Below are 22,657 nucleotides of genomic sequence, written 5' to 3'. Positions count from 1 at the left end.
TTTTAAGTAAAAATGATGATATTAATTCATAAGCAGTAGTAAGAATAACTAATTTGGTATATTTTATTACAAGTCTCGATTACATTACATTTCGTTTTTCCATTAATTGTAATTTAATGCTTTGGTGACTACATCATACAAGTGACCAAAATAAAACTCTCGAGGTATTTTAGTTCATCATTGACAGCTCAATATATATTTTTATAACATTGATAGGCAAAGAATAGCTCGCATGATTGTAAGAAGCCATCATAGCCTAGACATAGAAGTCACTAGTCTGTTTACACCAGCTCACTCACCTTTTCTACCAGAACACAACAATACTGAGTATTGCCGTTTCGCGGTAGAAAATATCAGTCAATGTCAAGTCAGCCTCGCACAACCACTTTCCAACCACAATTCACTTTCATAGGAATGTAAAAATGTTTATGAACTCTTTGTAATAGTCAGTTTTATACATAATAAAACCTTATAAATTATTCATACATATGTTGAGATTATATCGCCAAGTTACTAATTTATCTGCTTGTATTTTTATCTGGTACTCAAGTTCTATCTGTTGTCTCCTTTATTTAAAAAAAAATGTGTTTACTATCACTAATGGCATAGGGTGAAAAATAAAAAATTAAGTGTACAATGAATTCCTTTTATTACGTGAAAAAATGGCATAATAACACCTCGTGAATACATTTAAAATTGGCAGCCAAACGTCGAAGGCACACTAACGTGGATTTATATAATAAGCCAAATATATAATAAAACACTTACATGATAAAGAATGTGTCCAAGTTAAAACTAGCTATTTAGTTTTCAATTCACAAAAATATATAAGTGCGATTCTAAATTTAAATGCATCAAGTGACGGTTACAAAATGGCGTCATCAATAGCGTGAATAATAAAAATATAAATTCTATAAACGTACCAACATTTTTTTTTTTAATAATGAAAACTTAACAACAGACAAATACTAACATTCCTTGAGCAACATATAAAAAAAAAAAGAAATTACAAAAATCAGGAAATTCATTGTTCGACAGGTAACTTAAGAATAGGGGAAAAAAAATTAAAATAATGAAGTCTTACTTACCTAATCACAAGAAAATCGAAACCTCAACATTTTTGTCATATTTGAGAACAACAGATTATACTACAATTTTTAAACTAATAAAAAAAAAACCGTCACGATCATACAAAACCACTTAACTAAATAATACAATGTCATTTGCAATTACTTAATGCCGAAACCCAGTTATTAATCAGTTCTTATTAATTAATATTTGCCCATTGTTTTTTGAATTATACAATTTTTTTTATTGATTTTAAAAAATATATTTTGTATTGTTTTTTTTTTTTCAAAATTGCCTGAAGCGTGTACAAAAGCAGATGCAAGTATATTTTGTACTTTTCGCTCCCCGTGTCCGGAATATGCACTGAGGATTTATGTGTTCTTCCTAACTGCATCTGCTACCAAACGGGAGGCTGAAATTATGAGTTACAATATTAAACACAGCTTACAAAAATGCTAGTACTTAAATTATTTCTTTTTAGCAAATCTTTGATTAATGTTTTAACGACATACATTTTTTTCCACTACATTTTGCTATGAGTGGAAGAAAACATTTTTTTTAATCAATATTAGTATAAAACAAAATATATATAATGTCATTAAATATCGTTAAAAAATACTTTTATTATTATTTATTGTTTGACTTTTAAAAGAAAAAATTATTAATAGTTGGTATCTGGCATAAAATACCAATAAATATTAGAAAAAAGCAGAAAAACCATGACTTAGTGCAAGGGTTAAAAATATATCACTACGACTGAATAGGCAAAGAATATTACTTACAAATACAAAATAACTATGTTACATTAATGAGTAATAGTATAAATATCTACTTACATCAAAGACAATTATTTAACAACTTAATATTTTGTGCCAGATACATGTATAAATCATATAAACATAAAATATGATATAAAGCTTTGTAATCTTACAATACAAATAATACAATAGAAAAGGGCAGGAAAGGCAAACAGACAAAACATATATAACCATGCATTCAATTCAATTTACTGCTTGTAATAATTTTTTAAAGCTGCTTTAAGCCGTAGCTGAGATGTATTATAGCTTAATATGAATTAGACAACAATAATATTGATTTGCAAGAAGCATTTTATTTATTTTTAATTCTGCCAATTATAAAGCTTAGTACAGTATTACCAGTCAAAATGGTTTTACTTACATATATCTATGTGTTTACAGCTTTATTCTTGTTTACCTATAATCATGGATTGCTTATTAAGATCATGCACCAATATTAAAAGGTGGAAAGGACAAAATAATTCAAAGGAAAAATAATCTTGCATAATCATATAAAGAAAAAATGTATTTATAATAGAAATAATAATAATGCTATAATGTGTCGTAAAACTACTCATTCAAAACAATAATACAACTATTTAATTTTTTTTAAAACTAAGCAATGGTGCGATCTAAACTAAGTTGAATAATACTATAAATGTAATTAGTTGCATATTATATAATAACTAAAAAAAAAACAGATTAAAACATACATCAATGAAATAATTAAATCATTTCGATAATCTTTTCATCGAGTTATTTATCTTCCTATTCACACCTTGCACCAACTCATCGATATTTACTGTTCAATAAAAAAGTATTTTCAATTTAAAAATAAAAAAAATTAACGACTTAATTAATTAAATCGATTTGGGATTAAATCTTAAATAAATTCGAAACTTTATTATTGGTAAGTATAGATATTATTCGTGCTGGCTTATGTAACTATCGGCTAAATTCGGAAAATTGCAAGAAATTGCAACATATCCTACCCTCTGCATAACTATTATTTGCAAAATCATTTTTGAACTACAATTAGCAACTACAATCTCGTTTAATCCTAGAAAAGTTACCAGATTAGGCAATTTTATTTTAAATATTTATGAGCACATGTAATATTTTTTTTATTTTAATGTTAGCAACATTAAAACACATCCACTTTTGAGTAATACGGTATTTTTTTAAGTTTATACCATTGAGAATTAATTATGTGATAAATAACGATATAAATATACAAAGCTGATTATTCGAATTTAAAAAATCGAATCAATTTAATGTTTATGTACATACATATACATATACCTCAACAAATAAACCCATAACAAATAAATATTCACAAATTTACGCCACATTTTTTTTGACAACGAATATCGTATAATATCTGAATAACAAAGTATCAAATACACGCTGATATATGATAATTTGAAAGTTGACAGTCGAAATTTAATATTTAGTGAGAAGTTTGAGTATATACGGGATCAATTACAGATATTGATATTAGTAATATTCGAGAAAATTTAATTTAATATATTCGTTAATGTTAGATATGAAGAAATTATTATGTGAGACTAGTGGTGTAGCTGTCGTAGGGCCAGTTGTTGCTGTGCACCAGGGCCCCGGAGTTCAGGGGGCCCTCTAAACTAAACTATAAGCATCTGAAGCTAGAAAATCACGACCCTGAGCACAAGATTTCTTATATGGTATCTTTAATTTTAAAGGGTAATTATTAGTTAAAGAGGGCGTGAGGGTCTGATTCTTTTTCAATGCACCCTTCTTCAACTAGCTACGCCACTGTGTAAGACTGCTTAAGTCTTTGAAACTAGTTTGAAAAAAGACTAACTTGCTTATGACAATTTAATTTTCGTAAAAATACTAACACAAGATAAAGACATTTATCAAAAAGTTTAGTGTTGCCATCAACATTCAGAATTCATTTAATATAAGCCATGTAACAAATTACATTACTAGAACTGATTTATTTCCATCTATCTGCCATATTTAATACCAGGTACTATATTTTATTGTGTTACTATTTTCATGTTATCACTGTTTGACAAATCAATAAAATAAGGGAGTGCCACAGATTAAATATCAAAATATAATATTTAAAAAGGCATAACTATAAATGTAAAGCATGAGCAGGACATTATTCAAGTGGTTATGGTATCACTAACAGATGCAAAGCTATTAGCCCAATTGGACCATATTGTGATGAAATTTACAACCCACGGAGACAAAAATAAAAATTATTAAAACATATTATGAACTATATGTAATATAATATGCATATATGTACAATTAATCAAGGATGCTGTCACTAAAAAAAGTATTTACTGTTTTAAATCTCGATAAATTTTATTTTTATATCTGTGGGTTGAAACATTTTTGCACAACACAGTCCAATTATTCTCAGCCTCCTATCTTCCTAAGTTCCTACCTACCTGACAGCCTTAATCTTTATGCAGCTCAGACAATTTTTTGTTGAAAGCCTTAAATGTTTTATCAATGTGCTTGTTGGCGTCTTTAACCAACTTATCCACGATATCTAGAAAATAAAAATTCAAAAGTGGATTGTGTTTGTTTTATCTTATATTTGTTGCATTTATGTCCCAAAAGAATTGTTTTAAACACAAAATGAAAAAATTAAAATTCACCATTGTTAGACCACCACCAAAAGATTCCAGTTAAATTTAAAATAAATACCAACCCCCCCCCCCCCCCCCAAATTACCAAAGTAATCAAACCATTTACCGATTGCATAAACTATTTTTTTGTATCATTAATAAACTTTATAAAAAATAAGCATTAAAAAATACTGTCCATAAAATCCATAGGTATCATTATTTGTCAAAGGATTTTTTTATGAGTTACCTGAGTTAGCAATGTCATCAATACGACCATGGTGCTTCTGGTAATAGGGACGGATGAGACGGTGGTATATGATGAGAGAACCATTGTAGTCCGTTGGTAGGTAGCACCAGATAATGAAGATGCACTGAAAATTTTATTTATAAACAATTATATTATTATCTTTATATATTAATAAACATGCATATGTTTTATCTCATATAATATAAAAATAGTCACATAAATCATTTTCTTTTTCAATTATACATTGTTTTAAATTACTTTTGGATGTATTCATTGATATATTAATATTATAATTCACTTATATTTTTTTAAATCATATTTTGTTTACATTTAACGAAGTATATGTGTGGCTATTCTCATTTATTTGGGTGATTTATTATTTTAAAAATATAAAAAAGTAAGTAAAAAATTTAAGTAACGAAAATTAAGCCTTTTTATTTTTGGAATTACTTTATGCGGTTTTCAGCCTAATTTGCATGATGCACAATAAAAAAAGCAGTACTGATTTTACTCTACAGTACTCAGTAGGTACAATTCATTCTTCATATTTTTTTATTTTTCGATCTGTGTTTATGTAAATGTCATATATATTAATATCATATTAAAACACCAACAGCATTCTACATTGTTTGACCAATCACCATGAAAATAGACATTTATTTTCAATATTTTTTTCTACTATCCTGTTTCTAAAAATAAAATATGGGTGTTACTACCCAAATAGTCTTGCACAAAGACATACATATACCAGGTCATATGCTAGAAACATGTATAACACAAAATTGAATGAAACAATAACTCAGGTATTATCCAGATATAAAAATCAATGTCACATTGCATGTTTACACAGCGCAGTGATAAGGGAACACAAACAAACACAATAATGACTTCTATAATTAACTTTGATACTCACACAGATATATTTGTATACCAGTAACCCACACATAAATATCGAAATAACAAAGGAACTACTTTTGTGATTTATAGTTATAAAATTACTAGTTTCCTCAAGCAGTTTCACCTATGTGTAGGAGGTACTTTATGTTCTTGTCTGTATTTTTTAAAACACGTATGACAGTATTCATGATTGAGTATGCAATAGCATTATAAAAATCATTATCGAATTTACAATATCTGTTAGGAGTATTTATATCACATACCAATGATATTATTTAATTCATAACTCAATATATATTTATGTAAATGAAAGTAAGCATACAGTATTCCAATGTTTATTGGAATTACACATAGTAGAATCATAACATAAACACAATTAAACCATAAAGAAATCACACCATTTTCACTTTTCTGGATAAGCAATTTTGAAGGCATAATCAAAATTTCAAATTCATAGTCTACCCAATTGATCAAGATATTATTAAAATTGTCGATTGATATGATTTTTTCTCTTTATCAGTATTTGAATGCAATTAAAAATACATTAGTTTCGTCATTCGAGTAATTTTTATTGAAACTTTGAACTGAACATACATTTTTGTGTATAATTAGTAAGATTCCTTTACAAATGCCCCTGAACTAAATTTCAATAACACAATGACTGTGTTATGCTAAATGATGTTTTAATTAGACAGCTCACTTTGTTGTCTTGTCTACTAAAATGAATGACGATTTTTTGAAGTAAAGTAAAACTTATTTGGTCATTATGTTGATTTACTTTATTTAATCTTTAAATAGCCGAGATAGCCTTGTAGTGAGAACATTAATTAAACTGAGAGTTGTGGACTTTCATCTGAACAAGAAATTCTTATGATTCATCTTATGCTTGACGGTGAAGGATAAAAAAACATAAAGGAACCTGCACAAATGTATACTACTATTGTATATCTACCCCCTATTGGGAACATAGTAAGTGACATTGCGAAATCTTTATCCATCAGAGGGAAGGTACATTACATATATTTACACACTTCATAGGTTATATTATATCTGTACTAATATTATAAGCAACTCTGTCTGTCCGATATACTTCAAATTTGATATGAAGCTAGCTTGAATACCTCAGAAGTATAATATATTTTTTTATACCAAACAACAGATGAGTTACAGGTAAAAATCGGGCGAAGCCGCGATCAATAAATAGTATACTATAATTAAAGATCTCATCTTAAATAAAATACTTTATGTTTTGTTATAAAAACTAGTAATTTACACCGATGTAGGTGATTACATAACAGCTAGTTAATTATATCAAACTGAGGTATACTATTACATATTTTTTTAATAAAAAAAAAACTTTTATATTACTTTCAATAATATTGTTATGTATTAATTTCTATGATTGAATTACCTAAAAGAGTTATATACAATACATTGAAGATAAAAGATAAAATCTCTCACAGATATGTTCCACATCTATTGTTTTATACTTATCATTATGACTTGTGTTAAATATCATATATTTCATTGAATGAAAGCATATTATATACTAATCTATGTTTATATAGCTATTTGATACAAATATACTTATGAAGAAACTCACATTATGTAATAATATTTCATTGTATTTAAAATGTGATGATGTTGCAGTATTTTGTTTTTTACTTTTTTTTTTTTTTAAAAACAGCCTTACATTAGTAGACATTACATTACTACACATCCAGATATAGTATTGATATATTATGTGATTTTACTATTTAAAATCAGAGGTAACTTCCATAAGCAATAATTTAATTAATTAGTATACATTTTCTATGGAAATTAAAATCATAAGAGTATCTTGTACCTACTATAGCATGATTTTGGATTTTTCCTATTAAAACATAACACATTAAAAAAATATTAGGTTTCACTAAATTTATATTACTCTATGTGCTTTGTTGCAAAAACATTGGCACAATACAATTTTATAAGTTGCTGTGTCATGTCTACATTAAGCATGGATCTCTATGGATTGCAGCTTGATATTATAAAACATTTCTCTATAAATGAGCTTGTCTATTATATATGTGTGTGTTTTAAATATTATATTTGTATTAATTTCATTTAAATATTTCTGCCTGTGAGTGTGACCTGTTTAAATAGTCTTTAACTGTATTATATGTACATTAACATATTCTTTTTTTAAAATACTATCTTATATTCTGTAGGCATAATACACAGATAAGCTAATACTCATAAAGATGATTAAGAGAAAAAAATATGACATTGAAAACTTTCATATTTAACATAAAACTATTACTATCCAAAATATATCATTCTAGAATAGCCAATACTAAAAATAATTATAATTTTCTTTTCAACAGATATTATCAATTAAAACTTTTTCTGTCGTACAGATAATAAATTGATCAGATAATTTAATTTTATCTTTTCATACAATCCTTATCTTTTTGTGCAATTTGTTGCCATGTCACTGTGACATGTTAAATATTAGACTCATCAAACGAAAATCTATAATAATGAGATCATTACTTCAATATAACTAAAGAAACTACAAAACCTTAAACCGACACAGTCCATTATAGTTTTCATATATTATATAAGGAGTTATGCTTTAAATTATCATCCCCTTAAAATAAGAATATTGAAGTATGAAGTGTATGTATTTGAATAATAAAATATGTGATCTTATATGACTTAAATATATATATTTTTGGTCATAAGTAAGTTACTTAGATTACTTGAAATGTAATATATATAGTAATGAGAATCTCTGAATAATATCAGATTCTATTTAACAAGTTATTACAGAATTTATGTCCCTGACTCATTCCAAGATAATTATGTTGCTATGAATTAATTATCTTCACATGTGTATTGAAATTAAATACAATCTTTAGTACATGAACTTGTGTTGTAGAATTTTCATTTATTTAATTATAAGAGAGGGCTTGGAATATGTTTGTTAATGGGAGAGGAGGCCATTAGCACAGCAGTGGGAAATTTACAGGCTTTTACTTTACTTTAATTGTAAGACTTTTGAAGTGCTATTTTTCTGATTCAACTAATTTTTTTTTTTGTAATTAAATGTAATAACTGTACAGATAACTTAAAAAAAAAATGTATATGTTTTTTTGGAGTAATTCATATATACATTTTTATTTCGCATGACTGCAGAATATTGTTTTAAGTTTTAACATATGTTTAACTAACCTTAATCAACCAGTAAAGCGGGAACCAGCCAACAATGAAATCTGAGAAATATTCGACGATGGAGAAGCAGGCGTATACAACCCAGTACGTTAGCCACTTGGTATCGTCATCTTTAACTGGCGATTCTAATGCCTTCATCGACATGTATGCCGGATACACGAATCCTATAGAATTGCATATCAATTCCGCGCCGAATCCGAACACTAAATATAAACCGGTGAACGCGACCAAGCCTGCGACAAAATAAACGTTAAAATAATCGCTAAGGATATAAATAAACGCAATAGGAGAAAATGAAACTTACCGACAAATAAATATACTCTGTTCACGCCGGTCTTTTGCTCGGCTATCTCAAAGTATTTCGTCCATGGTTTGCTCTTGTCCATTAAGCTGCGCTCTATTGAGACTTTATATTCTTGCAATTTAGCACTCATTTTGGTTTCGGGATGAACCTGGGGTGTATGGAAATGTATTTGGCACTTTAGCGAGTCTCACGGCCACGACTCACTGACAATGGTCAATGAAATGACAGAATCTGCTACAGCCAATTATGACAATGGCGGATCTGCCTGAGTATTGCTATTCTAAAAACGGTGAATGCTACTATTTTTTATTTAATTCATATTTTAATGTGTTATGTTGTGTATTTTGATCGTGTGACACAATTTTAGTAAGATTTTTACCAATGACATTTTGTTTAGGTAGACAAGTTATAACATTGCAACAAGTATACAGCAATTTTCGAATATACAAATAGATATAATAAATATTGTAAAAAGGAGCTGATCAAATAGTAAAGAAATGCATTAATTGAATAGTATTATTATTTGTATCATATAATTAACGAGAAAAATACTTATGATCCTTATTTATTTAAGTTCGTTACATTATAAAAAAATAACGACAGCGAAGCGAAATGGTAAAACGAATCATTCCTTTTATTCGATTCTTAATTTTTTATCTGTTACGAGCTTTTCGTAAAAGCGCTTGTTGAAAATCTTATTTATTCCTTTCAAATAGAGATTCTCAAGACTAACATATTTTTTGTAGAATTGGAGGCAATGGTAGAAAACATTCTTCTAAAGAGCTTTTATATCATCATGTTAGATAAAGACAATAATATCGATAATTTTAGTTTAAGTGATATTTTGTACTTAGATATATTTAATCTGTCGCCAAATATGTTGTAAGCTTGTTTAAAATAAATATAACTAATGTGTCTTATGAATTTATTTTATTTCTCGATGTAATTATCAATATCTTTCGGCACTTAATCCCCCCCCAAATCTTCGCTTATTAAAAAGAAGAGTGAAATTTAATGATAATTGGGTTAATTTAAATAAATCACAGTTAAGATAATAATATTTTTTAATTTTCTTAAAATATGAAAAGCGTTAACATTGATCATCACCGTTTGTCTTAATTTTTTTATTTGAATGGAAGTTAAACTTATTCAGATGTATATGCAGTAATATAGATATATTGCGAATCTTTTTTTCTTATCATTTAAGGAGTATATTACAAGCAGTTGTGTAACAAAATTGGTTGAATAGGAAATTTAGTATAATTATAATTTGTGTATAATAAGATATATTTACTACATTTTTTTATTTAAAAACATAAATTTAATAAATGACAAGTAAGAGTTCTAATAAATATATTTGCTAAATTTCACAGTTAATGTTGTATGATAGCGAAAATATATTTTTTTGTTTTTTTTTCTACATTTAAATTAAATAAATGTCATATTTCAGTACAAAGAAATTTAATACAAACTTAAAATTAATGAATTGAAATCGAAAAAATTGACATCGAATCCTTACTAAAATAATAATGAAAAATATTATTTGAACTAGAATAAAATCAACACCGCCAATGTTGCCTCCTTATTGGAAGACTATAAATTAGAAGCACTTAAAGTTTAATAAAAGTATGACTTTATTTTAAATTAAATATTATCATTTTTATCTATATCACAATAAGATGCAGCTAATAATAATTTTATTTTAAATGTGCATGATGTGCGCTTTTAGTGAATAAGTGCTTTTAATTGTGCCTATAGCGTAAAATAATTTAAAAATATTAATTTCAGTTCAGAAAGTTAAAACGCATGACTAGATATTATTTTGATGGAAAATATTAATTTCACATACAGCAATTCTAAATACAAGTAAAGATTTTATTACAAATATTTAGTAGAAATAGTAGTTTTTGAAAATGCTACCTGTTCATTTGCTGATTTTGTCGGCATTCTCATTATTTAAGCGACCAATACCATATTGTTATATAACGGAAAATTATTTAATTATATTTTGTAAATCATACACGGTTTTGAAATAGTATCTTTTAAAATATACAGTATAAACTTTTAACAAATCTAATTAGGATCCCGCTATTATAAATAAGCTTTAAACAGCTTATATTATAGAAGTAAGTCAAAGATTGAAATGTTTGAATTTAGATAAGTATTATGTATGTAAATTATTTATTTAATATTGTATTATTATATGGTTTCTAAGTTCTCATGAGATTGGTCTCAGTCTTATTCTATTGCGGTTTTTTTCTAATGAAAATGTTACCGTACATCATTAATAATATTTTATAAATATCAACACTAACAAAAAATATAACACTTCTTACAAAAAAATGGTACATTTTAAAAATTCTACCTACGCGTTACAATATTAATTTGATTATTTACATTCTTATTATAAATGCAACGATTTTTTAATATAATATTCGAATTATTATTTTAAACTATTTCATATTCTAATAAAGTTAACTAGCGGAACCTATCGAAGATCTATAAACTATGAATACAACAAAAAATGGAAGAGTCGAGATAAGGTTTCAGCTGGTCTTGGACCATATTTACAATAATTGGTGTTATAGTAAACATTTATCAAGAAATGACTTCCATGCAACCATAAACAAAGATCTTTCAAATCACAGATTATACATCGCAAAATATTTGTACATTATTTTTTACATAACGTGAAATAATTTTATATATCATTGCTTTAAAAAGGTGAAGTGGGAAAAGTTTTAAAAACCATGAGTGAATGAATAATAATGAGTGTATCGAAAACTTTATATACTTTTAATAATAAAGCATTCATTCATAACTTTAAAATAATACACATTTATTAAAATTGATATTAATATCGAAAATTTTGATCGGTTTTTGCGGTATTTTCAGTAAATTAAATAATGTTTTTTTTTTAGAATAATTGTTTCTTATTACGTGTAACTATATTCGAACGGCTTACTTTACAACAGTCAGCACCTTGCATAAGCAATATAAACTTATTTCGAAATCCATACTTACAGTACTATATAATGCATTTTGATTTAATGAACAAATTTCTAATGGACGCTAAAAGAGGTACTATTCATTACATCTTGTCAACAATTGCAACACACAAGAAAAATCAAATCTATTTAAAAAATATAGAAATTTAAAAGTAACAGAAAATATACTAAAATGGTAATATTTTTTTTATATGACAACATTTAATTAAACAGAATTTTACTTTCATTTACGTTGTGATTTGTGATGCACTTACATCCAACTCAATAAAATTATTATTTTTATTACAACAGTGTTGCCACTTGAAAAAAGGTGACTATTTAATTTTCTTAACAATAATATATATTTTTGTTACGCTGCCTTATGCTTCTTCCGGGCGTCTCGTCTGTTGTCACCTGGTGGCTGGGGCTTCAGTTCTCTGATGTCTAACTAAAAGTTGAAAGTGAGAGAAATTACAATTATGTAATCGAAATATTTATATTAACTTATATCTTTATTTAAAAACATTCAAACATTTGGTTATGTATTGTTATGTAATGTATGTGTATATTATTACGTACATTTGTAAGAGTTATGTTGCTAGTACATTATGTATCCAGGTATAAACTTTCAAATCTATAATGATAATGTCATTAAGATTATTGACTGACTATAACTTCCACACATAATATTTTTATATATTTTGCTTATTTGATGCATTACACATTTGTACCAATCAAACTACGTGGTAGAATGAACTCCTAACGTTCTCCAATCTATGCAAAATTATCCGTTTCCCATAAAAGGTAGGTTAAGGGTTGATACTTACGAAAAATAAAAAAATAGTAATTAAATTTTCTCATACGTATGTTAAATCAAGAACTACGTAATGCTTTTGCACTGAGGATTTCGGTAATGGTGTACAACATACACACAAATCATAGAAATATTGCATACAATCTTACCAAAGTTTCATCATCTGGTACCCTTGATAATAAGTCGATAACTTCATTATTAGGTATGGTGTGGGGACGAAGTATTTTTCTTGTAAATTTGTTAATACCTGAAAAATGTTTTTTATTAGGATTTCGTTTTCGGCTATACGTTTTGGTAATCATTGAATAAAGTTACGATAATAGGTATTAAAAAAAATCCTGGCGCCCAACGTGGGACTCATTTTACTTATGATAATATTTTATTTATTAGTGGCTCATCTCAAGATCTCTTTCTTATACTTAGTTTTAGTAAATTATAAATTCATTGCATTCATAATAACATTGTTAACTCACCCCACGCCATAAGAAGATACCTCAACGGTATCAAATATAAAACGAACATGGCTCCCATTAGCATAATTATAGCTATATAACTAAGATATGGCACTGTAAAGTTCATAAGACTGAAAAGACAAAAATAAACAATAGTTATTCCTAATATATATTTAGAATTATAAAAAATTGTCTATTTACTTAAAAAGTACCCATGTATAGTTAAATAATGAATTTAAATTAGTTATTTTCCTTACTTTTTTACAGCTTCTCCTAAAGAAGCTACGTAACCGATGGCATTTTGTACTGTTTGTGTCACTTCTTGTATTGCTTGCAATCTTTCTTTTAGAGATTTCTTTTCCTCCTGTAACAAAAAATATATAACATCCATTAGAAAATAAAATATCTATGAAATCTGTACTGTTTATGCAAAGCTTTAGTGTTTAGTTTACAAATAGTCCAAACCACTCGTTCTTGTTGTTCTTCATTTTATAATGATTGATTTTTCCATTTTGGTTGGCACGGTTTGGCACGGTTGAATCCCATATACCCGTCCCGGTCTCACAACCGGGCCGCATGCGTAAACGTATTTTCTCCTCGTTCAAAAAAAAGGTTTGGTGGAATATGCTCCTCTTTCACCAACACAATGTAAGCGGTAGTGCCACGCTGTATACCTTCGGGTTACAGCCGAATCTGCCGGCACGCCCGGGGAAGTACCACTCTCTCACTTAAAATCGGCGTAAAGTGGTAGCTATGCTACCGCGTTTCGCCCGGTAAGTGAGAGTTCCGGAGGCCCAATCCCCCTCCCCCCCAAAACTTGATGGTTGTGCAGAATATGGTTAAATTACCCCAGGAGGGTACCACCAGCGACAGCGGTGGAGAATCCCTCTCTGGGCATACATGCTCAGGACATACACCACCTGAGCAGGGATGCCAAGGCTGCCCTCCGAATTCTGGGAGGGGGCAATTTTGCGCTCGCCACTGTTCGAGGCAAGCGGAGCAGGCATCATAAGGCAACCCCTACCACCCTCGCTGTGGACTTCTGCAACATAAGGGGACTCAACTCTAACCTCAACGCCGTTCACTACCATCTGGAAACGGCGAAGCCGGCCTCTTTCTAACCGAGACCCAGATATCTTCTCCTGCCGATACGACTTTTCTTTCGTACCCTGGGTACAAATTGGAACATTCCTTTGTGCCACGAGCTGGGGTATGCGTTTACGTCAGAGATGATATCTGTTCTCGACGCCTCGGCAGCCTTGAAGGACAGGACCTATCGATTATCTGGCTGCGTGTAGACTGCGATGACCATCCGCGAATCTATGCGTGCCTTTATAGGTCCAATAGCGGTAATGCCGAAACCGACCGACTGGTTGAGCACGTCCAAGTGGCTACAGATTCCGTGCTGCAGCAGATTCCATCCGCAGAGATCATTATTCTGGGCGACTTTAATGCCCACCACGCTGAATGGCTGGTCTCTCGCTAAGGCTGTCTTAGGGAATTTTAGTCAGCCTTCGTTTCCATCTCTGCACAGGGACGGTGAGTCATTGGCCCATACCGCGAAAGAGAAAGCTGATCTTTTAGGCTCTCTCTTCGCGTCGAACTCTACTCTGGATGACCAAGGAAAGTCTCCACCGACAATTCCGCGGTGTGATATCACGATGCCAGAGGTTAAATTCCGGCAAAGTGCAGTTCGCAAAGCACTTCTTTCCTTGGATATTCATAAGTCGAGTGGACCTGATGGCATCCCTCCAATCGTGCTACGGACATGTGCTCCCGAGTTGGCACCGGTCTTAACGCGTCTTTTCCGGCAATCCTACACATTAGGCGTCGTCCCGACGAACTCCTGGAAGACAGCTTTGGTGCACCCGATCCCTAAAAAAGGCAACCGCTCAGATCCGTCCAATTATAGGCCTATAGCCATCACCTCCTTGCTCTCCAAGGTAATGGAGTCCCTTATTAACTGCCAGCTCCTGCGGTATCTAGAGGAGATCCAGCTGATTAGCGACCGCCATTACGGTTTCCGTCGGGGTCGGTCGGCCGGTGATCTTCTAGTTTACCTTACTCATAGATGGGCTGAAGCAGTTGAGAGCAAGGGGGAGGCATTAGCAGCCAGCTTGGACATAGCGAAGGCCTTCGATCGCGTCTGGCACAAAGCGCTTCTTTCGAAGCTTCCTTCCTATGGGCTTCCCGGGAAATTATGCAATTGGATTACCAGCTTTTTGGCAGATCGGAGCATCAAGGTCGTTGTCGACGGTGCATGCTCCGACTTAAAATTCGTCAATGCTGGTGTTCCACAAGGCTGCGTTCTATCACCCACTCTGTTTCTTCTGCATATCAATGATTTGTTGCAAATCGGGAACATTCATTGCTATGCAGACGACAGTACCGTTGACACCTTATACACCGGCCGCGCTAATATTTCTCGGGAAAACGTCGAAGAGAACCGGAACAAACTTGTGTCTGAAATCGAATCTTCGTTAAACGAAGTCTCGAATTGGGGCCGACTAAATCTAGTCCATTTCAACCCCAAAAACACGTAAGTTTGCGCGTTAACCGCTAAAAAAACACCATTTGTCGTATCTCCACAATTTGAGAACATTCCGATAGCCGCTACAGGTAGTATCGGAATACTTGGCGTTGATATTTCGAGCCTCGTTCAGTTCCGCGGTCAATTGGAAGGCAAAGCCAAATTGGCTTCAAAAAAGCTGGGTGTGCTCAGCAAGGCGAGACAGTATTTCACGTCGGCCTATCGCCTAAAACTTTACAGGGCGCAAATTCGGCCTCACATGGAGTACTGCTCTCACCTCTGGGCGGGTGCTCCCCAGTACCAGCTCCTTCCATTTGACCGCATTCAACGTAGAGCGGCCCGAGTTATCGACGATAAAGCCCTTTCCGATCTCCTTGATCCTTTGGCTTTGCGTAGAGATGTTGGATCACTCTGCATCTTCTACCGAATTTTTCACGGGGAATGTTCCGAGGAATTGTTCGGATTAATCCCGGCTGCTGAATTTCACCTTCGGACATCTCGCCAAAATTCTAAGTTTCACCCGCACTACCTTGATGTCCGAAAATCCACAACAGCGCGATTTCTCAGTCATTTTCTGCCTCGCACAACTACTTTGTGGAACCAGCTTTCGCCGGCGGTTTTTCCGAACCGATACGACATGGGAACCTTCAAGAAAAGAGCGTACTCCTTTCTCAAAGGCCGGCAACGCACCTGCAAGCCCCCTGGTGTTGCAGATGTCCATGGGCGGTGGTAGTCACTTTCCATCAGGTGAGCCTCCTGCTCGTTTGCCACCTATGCCATAAAAAAAAACCTTCTACTCAAAGGCAAAGAAGACTTTAGCCGAACAGTGGGAAATTTACAGGCTACATTTTTGTTACCTTGTCTACTTCTTCCTCGTCATCTTCTTCGGCTAGTAGATCATCATCATCCACAGGTAAAAGCAGAGGATTTCCGCCTGAAAGTCATTCATTCAAAATAAAAATGAGCTCATCATCAAATACTTTGGACTTTTTTTATTCGTGTCTGTGTTACCGATTAAATCATATTTAAAAAAGTAAAATGGCGGACAATTCGCTTAACTAACTGTTGCTATTTTGTATCATAATGTACAGTATTAATTATTCATAAAATATTATTTCTAATAACATGGTATTCATCAAGGACACTTAGTTCTCTTTACAAATTCAATTAGCAAATGTTGCATATAATATTCCCATGACATTGTATTAAAAATTAATGAACCACACGTGTGGTGGCACTATTAATAAAATTATAGTAGTTTACATTTCTGTATGTTAGTGTGACAAAGCAAAATGTATAATGTATTAATGTATTTGGATGATTTATTAAAATATTATATGCAAGCGCGTTAAGATATGCAGTTTGCAAATATTTTCTTGTAAACAATTACTGCTTTGGCATTATGTCAAAAAACTTTTAGAACGCAAAACATTCAGGATTTTCAAATATCGACACCTAAAATACGAACGAGATAAAAACGGATTACACAAGCTATTTACAAGCGTTACATTAAAAATGTTATCACAACAAACTTTTCATTTTGATAAAAGTCAATCATGCAAAACGTTACAACAATCACCTTTAACTTACTACAAAATAATTCTTTCAGACACGCCCAAGGACTACATCGGAAACGTTTTAATGGAACTACAAAATAAAAATAGAAACTTAACGAAAATATTCCCATTTATTCTCCATTCCAAGTTATCTGTACATCTATAGAATTAATTTATAACATTAAATTAAATGCTTAAATAAATATATAAAAAATATATAAAAGTTGCTGTTGAAATGCTTGACCCTTGGAGTAGTGGTGCCTCATTGCCTCCGCTGGTGACATGAGGGCTGGTTCGTTTTTTGCCCAGAGGATCGCAATTGCGATTCAACGGGGAAATGCTGCTAGCATTCTTGCCACCATTCCACGCGGTCAAGATTTATACAGTAACTAGTTTTAGTTGAAATAAATATATATTTACGCATTTAATGATATTAACTTTTTTACTAAAAATTACGTTGAAAAATTAACGAATATCTAATTCGAACGCTGAAAAAAGGAAATAAAGAATTGATTCTAAATTTAAATAATTATAATAAAAAAAATCGTAATAAAACTTACCCGTTAGTCTATAAATAAGCCAGTTTCTCGCAAAAAATGTTAATAATAAAAAGGGCAACATCCACATTTGATAGTTGTAACAAAACGCTAGCCACGCTAGCAGACCTATGAACGATCTTATCCTGGATTCCCATTCAAAACAATCTCTGGAAGAGAAAAGTATTAACTCCTTAAGAGAAATATTCAAAGATTACTATACCAAAGTATTAATAGCAAAATATTTTACGAGAATAGCGTAGAACCTAATCGGAAAAAACTTAAAGAGTTACGTAAATTAAGTCCCTCGATACTTATGTATTTATTTTTAATAGGAAATCTTTTTAAATTTCGAATTATTTCTTGATATCTATAATGAATTGTCCTTTTTTATTACATTACGGTGTCAAAAAATATATAAGAGCATCTTAACTGTGTTTAGGTCAAAGTAATTTTAATCGACGCGTGCCTTACAGTCAAGTCTTTTGGCCATATTTTACTTTATGGTGTGGGAGGAACAATTTGAAACAAAACAATATTTTAACAATTAAACGTTGAATTAAAAACATTTAAAGTAATCATCGGGTGGAAATGTTTACGCTGATTATTCGTCATTATTGTTTGTATGTGTGTACACAAATAATGTTTGTGTGAGTTTCGACTTGTAAAACGTGTGTATGTGAGTAAATACGTATGTGTGATGTTTGATGATGTCAGTTCATATATGTTTATATATAAACTATCTTGTATTGTTATTTAAATGTTTTCCTATGTTGTTGGTACTTACTGTAAAATTTTCCCAACTTCAATAAACCACATGATTATAGCCTTCAGTCTCATTACGTTACGAATAAACAACTGCCTTTTGAACTTAGCCTCCTGATGCATGTATTTCGGTTCCTTTGGGTTCACAACTCGGATTGCTCCTTTCAGCTAAATAAAAATGATAATTAATATAACTAAAGATATACTCTGACGAAAGAACGAGGACTACTTCCAGAAATCCTTTAGACTTCATAGTTTTTAAAAAGGGTTTTAAGTAAAAGATTCTAAACTTTGTGTGGAAAACACTCCAAAAATTCATTGTCTTATACAACAACAACAGCCTGTAAATTCCCACTGCTGGGCTAAAGGCTTCCTCTCCCTTTGAGGAGAAGGTTTGGAACATATTCACCAATGCTGTTCCAATGCGGGTTGGTGGAATACACATGTGGCAGAATTTCTTTGAAATTTGTCACATGCAGGTTTCCTCACAATGTTTTCCTTCACCGCTGAGCACGAGATGAATTATAAAGACAATTTAAGCACATGAATCAGCGGTGCTTGCTTGGGTTTGACCCGCAATCATCGGTTAAGATGCATGCTTTCTTACCACTGGGCCATTTCGACTCTATGTCTTATGCTTTATATTAAATAACTTTATACATCTTACAGGGTTCCATATGACGCTCATTTCCAACAAAATCTGTGGGTAATTCCCCTTCGCTCTAGCCCGCATCTTCTTATCTTTTAACGCGAACCACCGTTTTTCCCCGTTTCTTATATTCAACAATGGTATTGCCAGTTTACCGAGGAATTCAACTTTGTGATCGTGGTCTTCATCGTACACCGTTAATTCTAATATCGAACTTATATCCTTAACTGTGCTGAAATATAAAAATAACATTTAACGCTCTTGGGAATCTATATTAAAATAATAATTCCACACTTTATAATTATCGATTTTATACGTTTATTTTAGTATGCCTCACCCCTGAGGTAAGCTCTAGCTGCATTAACATATATAATAATATATAATATATATGTTAGTAACATTTAATATGATGACTCTAAAAATATATATAATAGTAGGTATCCTTATTTTTCAAAGCATTCGTTTCCTATCTAAATTTTTAGTAAAATATATGGTCTTACATCTGATAAGGCAATAAATATGTCATTTTTGAAAGTATTCAATTTTAAATTGAAAGAAAACATGCAGATAAAAAAATGCATAAAATTTCAGTATTTATAACGTTATTTTTAATCTTATTATCGTTATATTTCACCTTCATTATTCATAAACGTTAGTCAAAAATACGTAAATAAAAATTCAGAGAATACATGACATTTAACAGAACATCGTAGATTAAAATCCGGGGAAGCAGTAGGCGGACGGACAAATTAACCACCTGATAACATTATATATACACATACATTGACACGTAAGAAATTTTAACTATTTCTTATATTGTCAAAGTTAGTGATGGTGGTAATGTACCACCATCTTTGAGAACTCAGGCATCGTTCGTGCCTGATGTGTCAATGGCTCACTCGCCTTTCAAACCGGAACTCAAATATACTTAGCATTGCAGTTTGATGGTAGAACACCTGATGAGTTGTTACGTAGACGATCTTGGACAAGACTTTACCACTAAGTAAAACTCTTTTCGTTACAAATCTCATTTATTTAAGTTGGCCACAGACTAGAATAAGATAGACGCGACGATATTTGGTACTACTGTATCTACTTATTTGGCCGAAGTAATTACTGAGTATAAAAATAAACAAAACTTACAAGGTAAATATCTTCATCCAGTTAGGCGTGAGCGTTTTATACTCCGTGTGTGTTTGTAGCCTAGCATTACCGAGTTCCAGTACGCAGAAAGGATCTGACTTCCCCCCTAAATCCGCAGCCGCTAAGCCCTTAGCACCGTATACTTTGACGCACAGCCACCCGACGCCGCTGGTGGTCTCGTTAAGTCTGTGCCACGCCTGTAATTAATTTCAAAGGGGTTCTTGAAATATGACAACAAGAATTAATACGCAAGCAATACTTGAGGTAAAAAACTGTAATCTTAATGAGGAACACTTTAGAAATGGGCGTGACTTTATCGGAGATGGTCACAATTAAGACGCATTTATGCGGATACATATAAATTTACACATGTAATAAAATTTAAGTGTCTCTTTGTAATACCAAATTAAATGCTTTTTACTAGATGTATGTGTATGTATACCGATACATATACCAATCCTATCTACATATTTCTTCCGGTTAATCGCTGGAATGGCTGGACTAATTTTGACAGGACTTTCACTGGCAGATAGTTGTAGATGTAATGTGAAATAACTTAGGCAACAAAAATGATTTTTTTGTTAAACACAATCGCACAAAAAGTCGCAGGCAAAGCTAGTTTAATTTCTCATCGCCGCGATGCCAATAAGCTACAGAGAATGACGAAAGCAGAATAAAAGTACGTATTAATATAAGCTGGGTAAAATGTCAGTAAAATTCCGACGTTTATATTTTCCCTTCAATTAATAAACGTAGTTTTTTATAGGAAGGACAACAGTCACAAGGGAAATAAACCTGCGACGTTTACATCGTTAAGGGAGACGTAAACCGTTGAATTTTTCAGACCCTGTCTGCGAAGTGCGAACTAAGTTGTCGTTTTTAAGTTTGAGCTTTAAAAATCGTCGTTTAAGTAACAACGTTATATTTAACGTTACTTATAGATTTTAAAAAAATAACGTTAAATGATTGAAGGTGCGTTCATGTTAATGTTATTTATTTATGTAAAATTACACATTTCTATGTGGAATTATACTTGCGTAATTTTTATTGTTTATATTGGAGTAATATTGTTTTTAAAATATTTAAAAGCAAAAACGAAATGCAATATAAAAAACTTATTTTATGACTAAATGTATTTTACGCTTCTTATCTTTGAATAACACAAAAAGCTTTATTAATTTAATGTATATTTTATACAACATAAAGTATTTGTCAAGCGGTATCATTGTCTCGAATTAATATTATGTCTTTCGGTTTATTAAATTTTCAAATGAAAAATGAATGATAGTGCTTCACTTTGCTTTACATCTCCGTATAAAGAGAATCTTGCTTTGAAAGCATTCTTAAAAGACGAGCTCTCACTAATGTTGGGATTGGAATATTGCCAACATACGTGAAGGTTGAATGGGGCATTGATTTAAATTTTAATGAGACGTATGCTTTGTGTGCTGAAATTTGGTGGTTATAATGGGTCAAATAATTATATATTATTCAGTTACTCTACTTAACCTAACCTCAAAAAATATCAAGTTCAAATCAAATCAAAAGATTGTATAAAATCAACAATAATTGTTTTATTTAAACTGACTTTGACGTTTTATTTATTTTAGGCTTGTTACATTTTTTGTAAGTTTAAAAATATAATTCTGCCCTACACTTTCTCATGCCAAATTTTATGTCCGCTACGGATTTATATAACATTTTCTGCGTGATAAATAATTATTCACATCAATAACACGAAGATTAGTTTGATACGGTATTATTAAAAATACCAACCAATAAAATTTTTAAAAAATTAGTTGGCCTGTAAAGGTTTGAACTCTTGCCTATTTAGGATTATACATATTAAAATAATATACTTACATATCTCCTCTCGATAATTTCAACATCCCTAGGGTTTTCTCTATAGCTAGCGAGATCTGTGATTGTTTCCGATTGTGTGGTACCACTTATTGTTAATAGGAGAAATATTTGTCCATTACCGTCTTCGAGGTCCTGCCATATGTTGTGTGTCTTCTCTCTTTCTAATGTTGAGAGATCTATTGTACATCTAAAATATAATAGGTAATTAA

The 22,657-nt window shown here is 31.2% G+C and overlaps 2 protein-coding genes across 15 annotated transcripts in view; both read right to left on the bottom strand.

The window, feature by feature from the left end:
• Positions 1-632: 632 nt before the first annotated feature.
• LOC124539259 (receptor expression-enhancing protein 5-like) lies at positions 633-9,413 on the bottom strand. Of its 4 annotated transcripts, XM_047116576.1 has the most exons (6): positions 9,154-9,413; positions 8,850-9,082; positions 4,737-4,860; positions 4,307-4,410; positions 2,248-2,283; positions 633-1,480 (listed from the first exon to the last, which is right to left on the bottom strand). In XM_047116576.1, exons 1-4 carry the CDS (start codon positions 9,281-9,283, stop codon positions 4,316-4,318), a joined length of 582 nt encoding a protein of 193 aa, XP_046972532.1. In that variant the 5' UTR covers positions 9,284-9,413; the 3' UTR covers positions 633-1,480; positions 2,248-2,283; positions 4,307-4,315. The 4 variants fall into 4 exon arrangements, with proteins under 4 accessions (XP_046972532.1, XP_046972531.1, XP_046972534.1 ...); XM_047116575.1 differs by lacking the exon at positions 2,248-2,283; XM_047116578.1 differs by lacking the exon at positions 4,307-4,410.
• Positions 9,414-10,199: 786 nt separating this feature from the next.
• Positions 10,200-22,657, bottom strand: part of LOC124539375 (multiple C2 and transmembrane domain-containing protein) — a 69,989-nt gene continuing 57,531 nt past the window's right edge. For 7 of the 11 annotated variants that reach the window (XM_047116746.1, XM_047116747.1, XM_047116754.1 and 4 more), the window contains 11 exons: positions 22,449-22,635; positions 20,586-20,782; positions 19,461-19,674; positions 18,816-18,961; positions 18,053-18,198; positions 17,527-17,583; positions 16,794-16,870; positions 13,664-13,770; positions 13,428-13,537; positions 13,104-13,201; positions 10,200-12,588 (listed from right to left, as the gene is read on the bottom strand). In XM_047116746.1, coding sequence (XP_046972702.1) covers positions 12,511-12,588; positions 13,104-13,201; positions 13,428-13,537; positions 13,664-13,770; positions 16,794-16,870; positions 17,527-17,583; positions 18,053-18,198; positions 18,816-18,961; positions 19,461-19,674; positions 20,586-20,782; positions 22,449-22,635 — 1,417 coding nt within the window. In that variant the 3' untranslated portion in view covers positions 10,200-12,510. Of the gene's footprint in view, positions 12,589-13,103; positions 13,202-13,427; positions 13,538-13,663; positions 13,771-16,793; positions 16,871-17,515; positions 17,584-18,052; positions 18,199-18,815; positions 18,962-19,460; positions 19,675-20,585; positions 20,783-22,448; positions 22,636-22,657 lie in introns of those variants that run through there. The other 4 variants (XM_047116751.1, XM_047116752.1, XM_047116753.1 and 1 more) reach the window with 2 other exon arrangements.

This window comes from Vanessa cardui, chromosome 22 (genome assembly GCF_905220365.1).
Source record: "Vanessa cardui chromosome 22, ilVanCard2.1, whole genome shotgun sequence".
Taxonomy (NCBI): Eukaryota; Metazoa; Arthropoda; class Insecta; order Lepidoptera; family Nymphalidae; genus Vanessa; species Vanessa cardui.
The sequence above is the reverse complement of the archived record's forward strand: the minus strand, read 5'-3'. Positions and strand labels throughout refer to the sequence as shown.